Source organism: Nomascus leucogenys, chromosome 1a (assembly GCF_006542625.1).
Source record: "Nomascus leucogenys isolate Asia chromosome 1a, Asia_NLE_v1, whole genome shotgun sequence".
NCBI lineage: Eukaryota > Metazoa > Chordata > Mammalia > Primates > Hylobatidae > Nomascus > Nomascus leucogenys.
Window position 1 is genome coordinate 3,996,990 of NC_044381.1, and position 14,030 is coordinate 4,011,019.

The window sequence follows — 14,030 nt, forward strand, 5'->3', positions numbered from 1 at the left end:
TGAGTAAAACTCACCTTTCTAATTGCCAGTAAAATTAAAAACTCTAATTCACCTGATTAAAGGGCATGTGTATCAGTAACATTCTGCATAATACTACATATACTACATTCTGCAAACTATCAATACTAAAACTATCCAACACATTCTTGCCCCAGTCCCATCTGTGTTGCTCTTTTCCCTCTATAAAAGGAAATGTTCATTAGAGACTATTAAAAGCTAAACTAAACTACTACAAACTCAAATACTTACTGTCGCTGGGGAGGCCCGAGTGGTGTGTGTCACTGAGTGACCAGAATTCTCCATTGAGTTGCCAATCAGATAGGTTCCTCCAGAGCTGCTGATGAGTTGTCCTCCTGTGACGCCCATCTGAATCCCACCAGTGCCCACCATACTGTGGGATGAGACCACGGTAGTCACCTGGGCAGAACTCCCTTGAGTATCAAAGTAATTCCCTCCAGTATTTTGGCTGTACATCTGTGTCTCTGTGTAAGGATACGTTGTTGTTCGGCTTTAGAAGAAGAAGAAGAAAAAAGAAATTTACTAGCTTATTTATGTCATCTTATTAATTTTTTTCTAATATGAATGTAACTGAAATACATTGGTTGGCTTAGCCTTTGGAACACGGCAAGTTTTGCATTTTGTACAAAACTTCATTCCCAGAAACAGTTCGATTTACTTTTCAAATTAAGGGTCCACTCATTTAAATAAGTACCTCAACTAGTTTCTGTACTACAGAGATTTTGCCCTCTCCTGGTGCCTACCTCCAGCACATAAATAAGCTCAGGTCTCTTCCCTCCAAGAAAATTTGCCAAACAACTTCAATTGCTTATAAACTGTACTACAAATCCCAGTTTTAGAAAAGCTGGAACCTGGAATAAGTAGAAGTAGTGTAAGTAGGTGATTTAGCTCCTACTTAGCTAATACTCAAGACTACTTAACATTCCTGGGTGACTTCCAATAAACCTCCATGACTAAAGGAGCTAGCATGGATCTCTTTCTTAGCTCCATAAGGATCTTAAGCAAATAGTTTACTCACCCTGGACCCTAAGTCCCTCCCTCTTATCTCTTTCCCTTCACACTTAAGCTCCTCCTTTATAAGATGACTATTCCAACTCTTCATGTCCTCACTTTCCACTTCCCAACAACTACAGTCAAGCTTCTGCCCTTAGCCTTTCATTAGAACTGCTTATAATAAGGTCACTTGTGACCACAGCTAAAGACCAAGCTAAAAGGCTCCTGTCAATCCTTATCTCTTGTGACCTATCTATAGTATGACACTGTTGGCCACTCCATGTTACCCTTTCCCTCCCTTTTCTGTTCTGATTAAGCTTATTTGATTCATCTATTTTTATTTTCAATTGACTATAACTTCAACTTTAAGAGGATCTTTTTAACTTTTTATTTTAAAATACTAAGTTCTCAAGAAGTTATAATAAATATACATAGAACAGGTTTTAAACACTCAAATACAAAATTGAAATTCCCAGTTTTTTGCTATTATCTTCAATGCCACCTCCTAAAGCTAGCCATTCCCGAGAGTTTGGTGTATATGTTTTCAGATCTGTCCTATATGTATCTTAAGGCCTGGATGTCTTAACCTCTTTTGTCCCTTAGTTTCTATGGCCCTTCTTTTCCACTTTTTGCTTTTTACCATAACCTCTCAAGAGCCTTTTGGAATCTCCAATTTTTCTAGCACATCAAATATTAATATTTTTCTGAGTTTTCCATTTTGAGCTCTTATTTTTATTTAGATCAAAGACCTTTACCACATATAGTACTGTACTACCAGATACATGCTCTTAGTAAACAATCTTACATAAGTTGGTATCACTGCTCTCTTTACTTCCTAGTTATACTTTAAGAATATTAAATTTGGGTTTCTAACAGCCAAGTGGTCATCACTACTCAGAACTCCTATGAAATATGGGAGGCTGTGTAAAATTTAACAATATGATGAGATTCCTTTCCTCTCTTGTTCTTTCTTCTACACTTCCGCTTCTCAGTAGAGGGCAGCACCACCATCCTCAGCTTTGGAAATTATTGCTTACTCTTCCCTCTGACTGACATGAGTTGCTGAGTCCTGTCAATTTTATCTTCTAAATAATTTTCCAATTCTCTTTTCCATTATCATACACACTACCTTAATTCATAATGTCCTCTATTATACAGGCTGAGAATACCTTATCAACAACGCTTGGGACCATAAGTGTTTTGGATTTTGGATTTTTTCAGATTTTGGAATATTTTCATATATAAAATGAGAGATCTTGGGGATAGGATCCATATCTAAATATGAAATTCACTTATGTTTCATATACACCTTATACACATAGCCTGAAGGTAATTTTACAAAATATTTTAAATAATTTTGTGCATGACACCAAGTTTGTATATATTGAACCATCAGAAAGCAAAGATGTCACTATCTTCTGTTGGTGCTCAAAAACTTTCAAATTTTGGAGCATTTCAGATTTTGGATTTTGCATTAGGGATGATCAACCTGTAATTGCCTTCTAATGGATTTTCCCTTCTCTAATCAGTTGCTCTTGCAATCTATCTCCAACTTTGCTGCCAGGAGAATTTTCTATAACGCAAATATAAAAATAAAACTGCTTAAAAACCTTTCCATGATTCTTGCCTTCAGAAAAAAGTTCAAAACTCCTGTCCACTTTACAAAAATCATCGGGGGTCGTGCCTACATAATCTCGAGACTTGGTATTAGCCATGTTATCAAATGCTCTCTTCACTCACATCATATTGACCGTTTTTCTGGTCCTGCCAAAGTGCCATTTTATCTTGCCTTTCTGCTTCACTACATAAGGATTCCTCTGCCTGAAAGTCCTTTTCATTTTTTTCCACCTCCCTGCCTTTGTCCTAATCATCCTTAAACTCTCAACAGAAGCTCCTTATCTCAAAATTATTTTCTGCATCCTTTGCCCTCTATGGCCACTCCTCACAGGGCTGTTATGTTTGAAGCTCTGTACTTTCCCAGCATCCTTTGAATTCCTGAAACATAGCTCTCGATGTGTTGTTAATTTCCTCAAGTCTTCCTACTACCATCAGTACTCTCAACACTTAACACAGTTGCTGGTACATAGCTGGCACACTAAGCAGTCAACAAATAAAAATATTTAAAAGTATGGTAGGCATAATAGCCAGTTTCATAAATTTCTGTATCACAAATCTTTTATTTTGTTAAAACATGAGAAATTATGCTAAACTACTCCAAGATTTTTGATTAATTTAAAACAAGTACTTTTAATCCATTATAAATTATACTTGTAATTTACAATATATATATTAGTAAAGTAATAAGAGTGTTCTGAAAGTATTCCACACTGGGTAAAGAGCCCTTTCCAGAAAAAGCCACAGCAAATCCAGGTAAAAATTTTAGTCTGGGGTGATGATAGAAACAAATTCATAGAAAATGTTTTTTATTGTTTTTTTTTTTCAGATAGAAAAATGTCACTTAAAATACACGTACCATTCTTCTCATCACTGCTGTATTTCCCAACTGGAAATCTCATTTGTTTCTTTATTTACATGTTTATTCAATAAAATAAAACAGCCATGTTGGTTTCAAATTTAGATAAAACAAGAAATGAGGTCGTTTTAATTTTTGTCTACCGAATATGACAGTAGCCCCACTTAACTGTGCTTAAAATAGCACAATCTGATGTTGATATTTAAGTATAGTCAAATAAACTGTACAAATAGATATACAACAATAAATACTTTGACAGATGCGGGACATGGTGCCCCCTTTCCTTTTCATCATCCAAGCAGGATGATTCAGGATGTCCCCTACTAGTAAGTAGATTTCTCAAATAAAACATAATAATAGCTAAATATAGCTAATATTTACTGACCATTTACTATGCAGCAGACACTATTCTATGTGCTTTTTAGGCATTAGCTCATTAAATTTTCATAAACTCCATGAGGTAGGGGCTGTTATATTAATAATTCCTATTTCACATACAAGGTGAATAACTGAAGTTTGGATTGGTTAAATTACTTAGTCTAAACCACAGAGCTGATGAATCATGGATCTGGAATCTAAACTTAATCTATATTCTCAACCATTATGTCAAAAAAAAGGAACATAACTTTTTATTTCTGTCAATGATATATGTCAACAACTACTAAGGAATAGCTTAACAAGTGGAATAGGGACCATATGAACTTCCTGTAGCTATTTGAGATTTCCTTACTGCTTACTTTACTGTTTTCTAGCACTACACTATTCTCCATTATTACCCAGAATGAGGCCTGTGGACGATGTACTTGCAATTGTAAAGAAGAAGCCATGGAAAAGGCAGGACCATTTCAGAAGATACTTACCACTTCAGATTGGAATTTTAGATGTTCTGTGATCGTGGAAGTTGCTACCTCATCATAAGAAAAACATCCCAAGGGATCACTGCAGCTTTTGGGCTTGCCCTCTTTGTATCATTATACTCAGTAAAGAACAGTAATGCAAATAAATGCATCACAGATATATAAAATCTCTGTATAGCCCTCAAAGTCAGTTCATAAGCTAAAACATGACAAAAGAAGAGCAGAAGGGATAAAGTCACTAAAGAGTGTGCCTCATCCATAAACTATCCCCATTACTCCATCGTGCAACTGTGGAGAAGGCTTGGCTACTCTATAAACACACACTGGGGTAAAGAGTAGCAATTTTTAGGGAGAAAAAGCACACAATTATATTAAGGAATGAAGTGTGATAAATTGTCTGAATTTGGCTTTGACAAAAATACACTTGCAGTTGGAAATGGGGGAGACTTTCAAACATTGGGTTGAGTAATACAGGCAGATTATAATATCCTTAGCTGGGTCAGGCACGGTGGCTCATGCCCATAATCCCAGCACTTTGGGAGGCTGAGATGGGTGGATCACCTGAGGTCAGGAGTTCGAGACCAGCCTGGCCAACATGGTGAAACCCTGTCTTTACTAAAAAAATAGAAAAAATTAGCCAGGTATGGTGGCACGCACCTGTAATCCCAGCTACTGAAGCTGAGGCAGGAGAATCGCTTGAACCTGGGAGGTGGAGGTTGCAGTGAGCCGAGGTCACACCACTGCACTCCAGCCTGGGCAACACAGTGAGAAGCCAGCTCAAAATAATAATAATAATAATAATAATTAATAATAATAATAATAATAATATTCTTAGCCATTGTCCCTTAAAGGTAAGAAGGCAAGCATGAACCCACTTGTTGGAGTCCCTGGAGCCAGAGCCAGAGTCATGCACAAATAACAGGTAACTCCTAAAGGTTTTTTCCATGTCTAAACACTTTAAGCTCCTGAATAAATATTTAAAATTTTATTTTAAAAAAGAAGCACCAACAGCAAAAATAAACAGTACTTTTTAGGTACTAGAAATAGACTCTCTAATTCTGATATCTCAGATCAGCTCATCTTTTATATTGTATACTGAATATATTCTTCATATGAGTTACTGCTTGCACACTATTTTCTCCAGAAATTTCCTAAACATATGTTCAAGAAAACGACTCAATTTTTGGCATATCAGATTGAAAGCAGCTATTTCTGGACTGTACATTCCTGAAATAGATAAATCCCCAAGCAATTCTGTGCACATTTAAAAGATACTGCTGTGTTCATTTTGTTTGTTCTGTACTGATTACCACAGACTGTCATGAAAATAATGTCATATTATTTCTATAGCAGAAGAGAAATCTTTCCATTGTTCTGCATATATATCCAGTAATGAATGTGAACACATCGATATGTGTATACTTGCCGACAGAAGCTTCTTCACAGCTGACTCTATTATAAGGTTCTATGTAAATGTCAGGACTCTGATTCATTGAATTCAGTAATTTAGTGCCGTTTGTTTCCCACCATGCCTTAGCATATACCTTGGCTAAGGATGACCCTGAATATTCCCTACTTATTTATTCACTAGGATGATTATGGCAATTTATCTTAGCTATAACCAATTTTTTTCTGTTTTCTTTATCTTCAGGTGTTTTATCCACAATTCCAGATACTCAGTATCTCTAAATTCTGTATTTTGTATTTTACCAAGATTTTGAATATCCTCCAACCAATAAGCTTGACACGATAAAATCAAGCAATGGCATGAAAGTGATACATTAAGGAAATAAAATAGCTTGTAAATCTCATACCATAAATTGTGTTATACAGATAGAATATAGATATGGTGACCATTATCTTACATGGGTACAACATTTTATGGCTTTTAGGCTACTCTGCATACATTCTTTTAACAAATATTTAATAAGCATCTATTCTGGCACCTAGAATAAAAGGAACAACACAGACATGACCTCTACTGTTATTAGGCTACGTAACACAAGGAGAAAGTGGGCAAAAATAAGAAAGAAACTAAGATAATTAGAAGTTTTCCTCATTCCTATGAAAGCAAAAAAAATACAATATAAAAGTAGAATAAATAAGAGAGAGCATACTAGATAGGATAGTTAAGGAATGTTATCCCTGAAAGCCAGATTTTGTTTTTACATTGAAACTAAAAGATGAAAAGGAGTCAGCCCTATGGAAAACAGGAAGAATAATATTTTAGGAAGACAGTACAAAAACTCATAACATAGCACACAACACAGGAAAGATCCTGATATTTAGAAGGAAATTAGAAGTCTGAAGTATTTTAGATATAACAAATGAGAAAGCTGTTAGAAAGAAATGAGGTTAAAGTAGGTAAAAACTGAACATGCATGCAGTGTAAACAATTTTCTTAACTGCAGGCCATGATTCAGTAGTGGGTCATGAAATTAATTTTAATAGGTCACAGCAGCATTTAAAAAAGAGACTAGACTAGACTAGAAAACATCAGTGCTTATTACACTTAATAAGAATCATTTTTAGAAATTTTGTTTTTATCATATACAGAATATATACATAAACGATGTGTGTGTGAATGCCTGGGTATGTATGTGTGTACTTACCAGAGTATGAAATGTATGCCTAACATTCTCATGGTGGATGATAGTTTTAAAAGCTTAAAAGCCACTGTTACAGACTATTGTAAGAAGTTTGGATTTTGATTTGGGCTGGGATAGTGGTAAAGGCCTTATGGGTAGGAGGAGGTAGGGCAATGTTCTAGCCAGAGAGAAAACCTACAAAGTCCTGAGGCAAGAGAGGTAAAAATACACCATGATACCTAATGCTAAACGACGAGTTAATGGGTGCAGGAAATCAACATGGCACATGGATACATATGTAACAAACCTGCACATTGCACACATGTACCCTAAAACCTAAAGTATAATAATAAAAAAATAAAAATAAAAAAATAAAAAAAAGAATACACCATGAGAAAATGGAGTTGTAATCAGGGCCCATGACTGTGACGGGCCATGTAAGACGATTCTGGAACCTGTGAATTAGATACAACAATAGGAGGTGTCCTTATTGGAAGCTTGCTCAGTGTAGTGAGGGTATTATATGTCTGATTGAACTAGACTGAGGAAATAACTGAAGGCAGCCAGAATGAGCAACTTTTTAATATCTTAGAAAAGTTTGAGAGCACAAGAGGTGCATTTGGAAACCAGGGACAAATGTTTTTAAGAGACAGGGGGATATATTATTGTCCTTAATCTACATGAAGTTAATCATACAGGTTAGAAGTTGTTACCCCACTTTTATAGGTGGGGAAAGTAAGATGTGAGGAGGTAAGAACACTTGCTCTGACGATGACACTGAGAGTGAAATGATGAAGGAAGACTGGAACTCTGGTCTGGGTATCCCCCAGTCCAGTGCTCTTTCTGTTATGCTACCTCTGTTTGAAACGTGTACACACTGCCAAGTAAACTGGATTTAAAGAGGAATGGCAAATTAAAATTTTCTTAGAAAACTCGCTATATGATTGAGGAAATTAGGCATATGTTTTGGAGCAGGATAAAAACTGGCCCTACACTTTTTTGTTTTTGTTTTTATTCCTAAGGACTTGGAGGAGAAAGTAATATTTGGTTTTTGGAGAAATCTAGTAAAGATTTTATTTCTTGCTGTAGAATTTTCTTGTTTTTTCAGAAAATTTCCCATGAATCCACACACTCCTTACCGAAATTAATTGACCAGGAAAACTATTTCAGTCAATATTCAAACAAACAGTAAGAAGAAGGTTGGATGCTCTTTTCTTCTCATTATTTAATTACTTTTTAAATTACTTTCAAGCCCAGTGGTGCATAGACTCTTTTCCAATTAAATTTATATATTAACCTCAAAGTGTCAAATGGATAAGAGTGGAACACGCTCCAGTTGAAGGGGGACACAGATGATGCAGCAGAGTCTGTTTCTCTCTTTCCTTCCCAATACAGACAACTCTGCACCTCTCCTTCACCGCAGAACTCCAGGGCTCCACAGAACACAAACAACCAGTGATTAATTGATTGATTCCAGGGAACACAGACAACCAATAATTAATTGAGTGATTCTCTCAGTTGATCAACAGATAATTATTGAGTATGTCTCAGGCACCATATTTTGTAACAGATAAAACAGCATATAAAGCATAGCAAAGTTACTACCCACAAAGGTTTTAAAATTCTTTAATTCAAAGCAACTACTAATATCCTAAATACTTATTCAACAATTTTAAGCTTTGTGATTTATGGCCAGAAAGACTTATAGCCTATATCCCTGCCTAGGAATCTAGTCCACTTTTGTCATGTTGAAGATTCATTGAAGTAGAGATACTTACAGGAATTTTGGTTTGTTATACAGCATCTGAACTCTCTATGTTTGTACAATTTCTTAACTTGTGAATGTTGGTGGGGGACAAAACCCATTTCTAAATATAAATAGCTCAGAAAGCCAGGTACTGTCTTTTCCAACCTCCCTTACAAACAAGCTAGAGGAAATCAACTTAGGACTCAAATAACCAGATGGACTTGCTCTAAATAAGCAGCTAGGGGCACAAAGCAATGGAAATGGTGACACATTGTGAGAGACCCGTCATGTTTACAGTGGCAGCAGGGCCAGGATACAAGATCATTATCCAGGGGTAGCAATGGCAGACAGTGTTTGGGATGGCTGCAGTGCTGTGGTGTCTGTACTGCAGTGTCTCTGTGCTACAGTTGTGTGCATGGTCTGGCTGCTGCTTGACATCACTTGTGCCTGCTGTTTCCAGCTTGATTCTCCAGACTTCCTGGAAATTCTGTGAGTCACAAATATCTTTCAATAAATTCTTTGTCTTAAATAGGCCAGAGTTGGTTTCTGTTGCTTGAAACCAAGAATCTCTGCCTTAAACAGTTTCAAATTATGGAGTTTTTACATGGGCCACCAAAGCCCTGCAAAGAAGTAGCTACATTATTTGGAATCTTCAACAAAGTGCATATATATATGTAAAATCTGTGCCTGGCCCGCATGCACTACTTATTTACTTATTTGAGTTTCAAAACAGATATTCTCAAGTGCTCCACATCAGACTGAAGGCAGAGGATACACCAGAAAGATGACATGTCTATTTTGTGGAAGACACCAAAAGGAAAACAGCACTTCAGAAAGGAATTCAAGTGACCTGATATTAAACCTCTCCTTATTACATAAGAATAAAAAACAACAGGTTAAATATAAAGTAATAAATACTACTGAATATCAATAATAAAACATTTGCTTTCACTTATATTCAAGAGACATACTTATTTATTCTAACTTCAACTGCTATAACAAAAAGTAAAAAATAAAAAGCATTTATTCAGCCATTGCTACACCTACTGGGGAGGAAATGCAAGAATAAATGTTAAAAGTCAGTAATACTTCCTGTAATAACTTACTGAGTTTTCTCCTTCATGTGTAGTATTTTCATCACTATGTATGTTAACAATGTACAGGGTATTGGAATCATTTATACCATCCTATGATTATTTTGTAAGGATCTGCAGGTCTTTACTTAGCATTTAAATTCTTCATTTCTGTGTGGAAGAACAGTGGTTATCATACTTTTAACGTGCATCAGAATCACGTGGAGTGCCGGTTGCAACACACAGAGCTAGGTCCCACCCCTAAAGTTCCTAATTCTGTAGAACTGGAGTGGGCACCAAAAGCTGGCATTTCTAACAAGTTCTCAGTTGATGTGAATGCTGCTGGTCTGGGGAATACACTTTGAGAACCATTGTACTAGTTGATACTACAATTATGAAACCTGATTTTCACAGGAATGAAAGGGAAAAGATGTTTTAAAATTTATTCTAGGCCAGGCGCGGTGGCTCACGCCTGTAATCCCAGCACTTTGGGAGGCCAAGACAGGCAGATCACAAGGTCAGGAGTTCGAGACCACCTTGGCCAATATGAAGAAACCTGTCTCTTCTAAAAAATACAAAAATTAGCTGGGCGTGGTGGCATGCAGCTGTAGTCCCAGCTACTCAGGAGGCTGAGGCAGGAGAATTGCTTGAACCTGGGAGGCAGAGGTTGCAGTGAGCCGAGATCGCACCACTGCACTCCAGCCTGGGCAACAGAGCAAGACTCCATCTCAAAAATAAAATAAAATAATTCTTTTAGCCTACTTGAGTTAAAAAAAAAAACAACCCCAAAGTCTACTGTTATAAAAAGGAATTTTATATTCTGTGGCAGTTGCTCATGATAACATTACCAAAATTTCCAGTGCTATAATGGTTTTTGAAGCATACCAAAAAGATATACATAGTCAGTACATATATGAGTCACTTGCCCTGACAATAGAGGTCAGGGAAATAAATATAGACTGAAATCAATTTTAGCAGAAATGGCATTATAAAAGATTTGATTTGAAGTCACTGATAAAAATTTATAAACAAGAAAAACCGAGTAACCACACACATGTATGTAAGTCTCAAAAGTTTTTCACCAGAGGAAAAAACACAACAAAACAAATGAGAAAGCTGTGTGAATGCCACATCAGCAGCATCTCAATTCACTTTCATTCATTTTTTCCCTGTGTACTTAAAGCCACCAAGTAGTCAGCTCCTGTCTCATAGATCATTCAATGCTAATCTTTAATTCATTCAACAAATATAGATTGAGCACCTATCATGGGCCACTGTTCTAGGTATTAGACAGAGAACAGGATGCAAACAAACCAGGTCTCCGCCCACATGAAGCTTACATTCTAGTGGGGGAGAGACAAGTGATCAGTTAAGAATGAAACAAAAGAGGATATAAATGGAAGAACATTCCATGCTCATGGGTAGGAAGAATCAATATCGTGAGAATGGCCATACTGCCCAAGGTCATTTATAGATTCAATGCCATCCCCATCAAGCTACCAATGACTTTCTTCACAGAATTCGAAAAAACTACTTTAAAGTTCATATGGAACCAAAAAAGAGCCCACATTGCCAAGTCAATCCTAAGCCAAAAGAACAAAGCTGGAGGCATCACGTTACCTGACTTCAAACTATACTACAAGGCTACAGTAACCAAACCACCATGGTACTGGTAACAAAACAGAGATACAGACCAATGGAACAGAACAGAGCCCTCAGAAATAATGCCACATATCTACAACCATCTCATCTTTGACAAACCTGACAAAAACAAGAAATGGGGAAAGGATTCCCTGTTTAATAAATGGTGCTGGGAAAACTGGCTAGCCATATGTGGAAAACTGAAACTGGATCTCTTCCTTACACCTTATGCAAAAATTAATTCAAGATGGATTAAAGACTTAAATGTTAGACCTGAAACCATAAAAACCCTAGAAGAAAACCTAGGCAATACCATTCAGGACATATGCATGGGCAAGGACTTCATGTCTAAAACACCAAAAGCAATGGCAACAAAAGCCAAAATTGACAAATGGGATCTAATTAAACTAAAGAGCTTCTGCACAGCAAAAGAAACTACCATCAGAGTGAACAGGCAACCTACAGAATGGGAGAAAATTTTTGCTATCGACTCATCTGACAAAGGGCTAATATCCAGAATCTACAATGAACTCCAACAAATTTACAAGAAAAAAACAAACAACCCCATCAAAAAGTGGGCAGAGGATATGAACAGACACTTCTCAAAAGAAGACATTTATGCAGCCAAAAGACACATGAAAAAATGCTCATCATCACTGGCCATCAGAGAAATGCAAATCAAAACCACAATGAGATACCATCTCACACTAGTTAGAATGGCGATCATTAAAAAGTCAGGAAACAACAGGTGCTGGAGAGGATGTGGAGAAATAGGAACACTTTTACACTGTTGGTGGGACTGTAAACTAGTTCAACCATTGTGGAAGTCAGTGTGGCGATTCCTCAGGGATCTAGAACTAGAAATACCATTTGACCCAGCCATCCCATTACTGGGTATATACCCAAAGGATTAGAAATCATGCTGCTATAAAGACACATGCACACGTATGTTTACTGCGGCACTATTCACAATAGCAAAGACTTGGAACCAACCCAAATGTCCAACAATGATAGACTGGATTAAGAAAATGTGGCACATATACACCATGGAATACTATGCAGCCATAAAAAAGGATGAGTTCATGTCCTTTGTAGGGACATGGATGAAGCTGGAAACCATCATTCTCAGCAAACTATCGCAAGGACAAAAAACCAAACAGCGCATGTTCTCACTCATAGGTGGGAATTGAACAATGAGAACACTTGGACACAGGAAGGGGAACATCACACTCCAGGGCCTGTTGTGGGGTGGGGGGAGGGGGGAGGGATAGCATTAGGAGATATACCTAATGTTAAATGATGAGTTAATGGGTGCAGCACACCAACATGGCCCATGTATACATATGTAACTAACCTGCACGTTGTGCACATGTACCTTAAAACTTGAAGTATAATAAAAAATAAATAAATAAATAAAATAGATTTGCCAAAAAAAAAAAACCAAAAGGAATGATAGTCAAGAGAATGACAGACAGTCATACATGTTGTGGAAGAAACGTGGTCTCTCTTAGAGAATACCAGAGAAATATGTACACCAATATGCTTCTGAAGCTAAAGTCATAGAAAACTTATCTGGCCAATAATAAGAATGAAGAGGAGCAAATAAGAAAGGAAGAAAAAAGAATATAGAGTCAGAAAAGCCAGAAAAAAGACACTGATTTAAGGATAGAGTGGTTGACTGGTTGATGGCTAGAGATTAAGTAAATTTAATCTAGAAGTATGTCTGTTAGATTTAACAACTGAAGGTCATCAATGACCTTGATAAGGGCAATTGTATTGTAATGTGGAGAAGAAAGCAAGCTTGGAAGGGGCTGAAGAGCATGTGGTCAGCAGTATCTCAATTCAGTTTCATTCATTTTATCCCTGGTACTTCAAGCCACCAAGTAGTCGGCTCCTGTCTCACCCATCATTAAATGCTAATCTTTATTTAATTCATTCAGCAAATATAGATTGAGCACCGATCATGGGCCATTGTTTTAGGTATTAGAGAGAGAACAGGGTGCCCTTCCCTGGTCTTTTCCACATAAGAAATTTCTCCAAGAGAAATTTCTATGTGACCAGCCATATACAATTACTGAAATCTAAATGGCAAGTGGATTCACAAATCAATTACTATACCAGTCAGAATGTGTACATACGTAGAAGCATAAATGAAGAAAGCACCTCCGCATCTCAATTACAGAATTCCATGTAACCATTTCTCTTAAGGAGACAGCATTTGAATAATAAGAAGAAAGCATAATTTCACCTGCAAATACTGAAATTTCATATTCCACTTATAGAGGAAGAAAAAAGACTGAAGAAATATTCCTTTTAAGGTTCCTTATTAATCACTTAAAGTGTATGGGAAAATAATTAGATGACTTCAAAAATGCACTAATACATGATTTCCAAGAGATGGCTATCAGTATAGTACTTTAAAAATGGATTTTAAATTATTCAATGTCAATATATGTTAGTGTACCATTTCCCAAAGCATAACGTGATTTTATTATATATTACTCAGGTAAAAGTATTCTGCGGTTCTATGCATTTTGATAGGACTTTTCAGGGCTTTTAAAAAGGTAACAGGAATTGAGGGTTCTCAAGAGAAAGTGAATCACACAGTGTTTCACTGCTTGTGTAACCATAGAACTCTTA

The 14,030-nt window shown here is 36.6% G+C and overlaps 1 protein-coding gene across 4 annotated transcripts in view; it reads right to left on the reverse strand.

Moving 5' to 3' along the window:
* Positions 1–14,030, reverse strand: part of RFX3 (regulatory factor X3) — a 315,033-nt gene that overhangs the window by 113,527 nt on the left and 187,476 nt on the right. For all 4 annotated transcript variants that reach the window (XM_003273871.3, XM_030798998.1, XM_030798486.1 and 1 more), the window contains one exon: positions 250–508. In XM_003273871.3, coding sequence (XP_003273919.1) covers positions 250–508 — 259 coding nt within the window. The remainder of the gene's footprint in view (positions 1–249; positions 509–14,030) is intronic.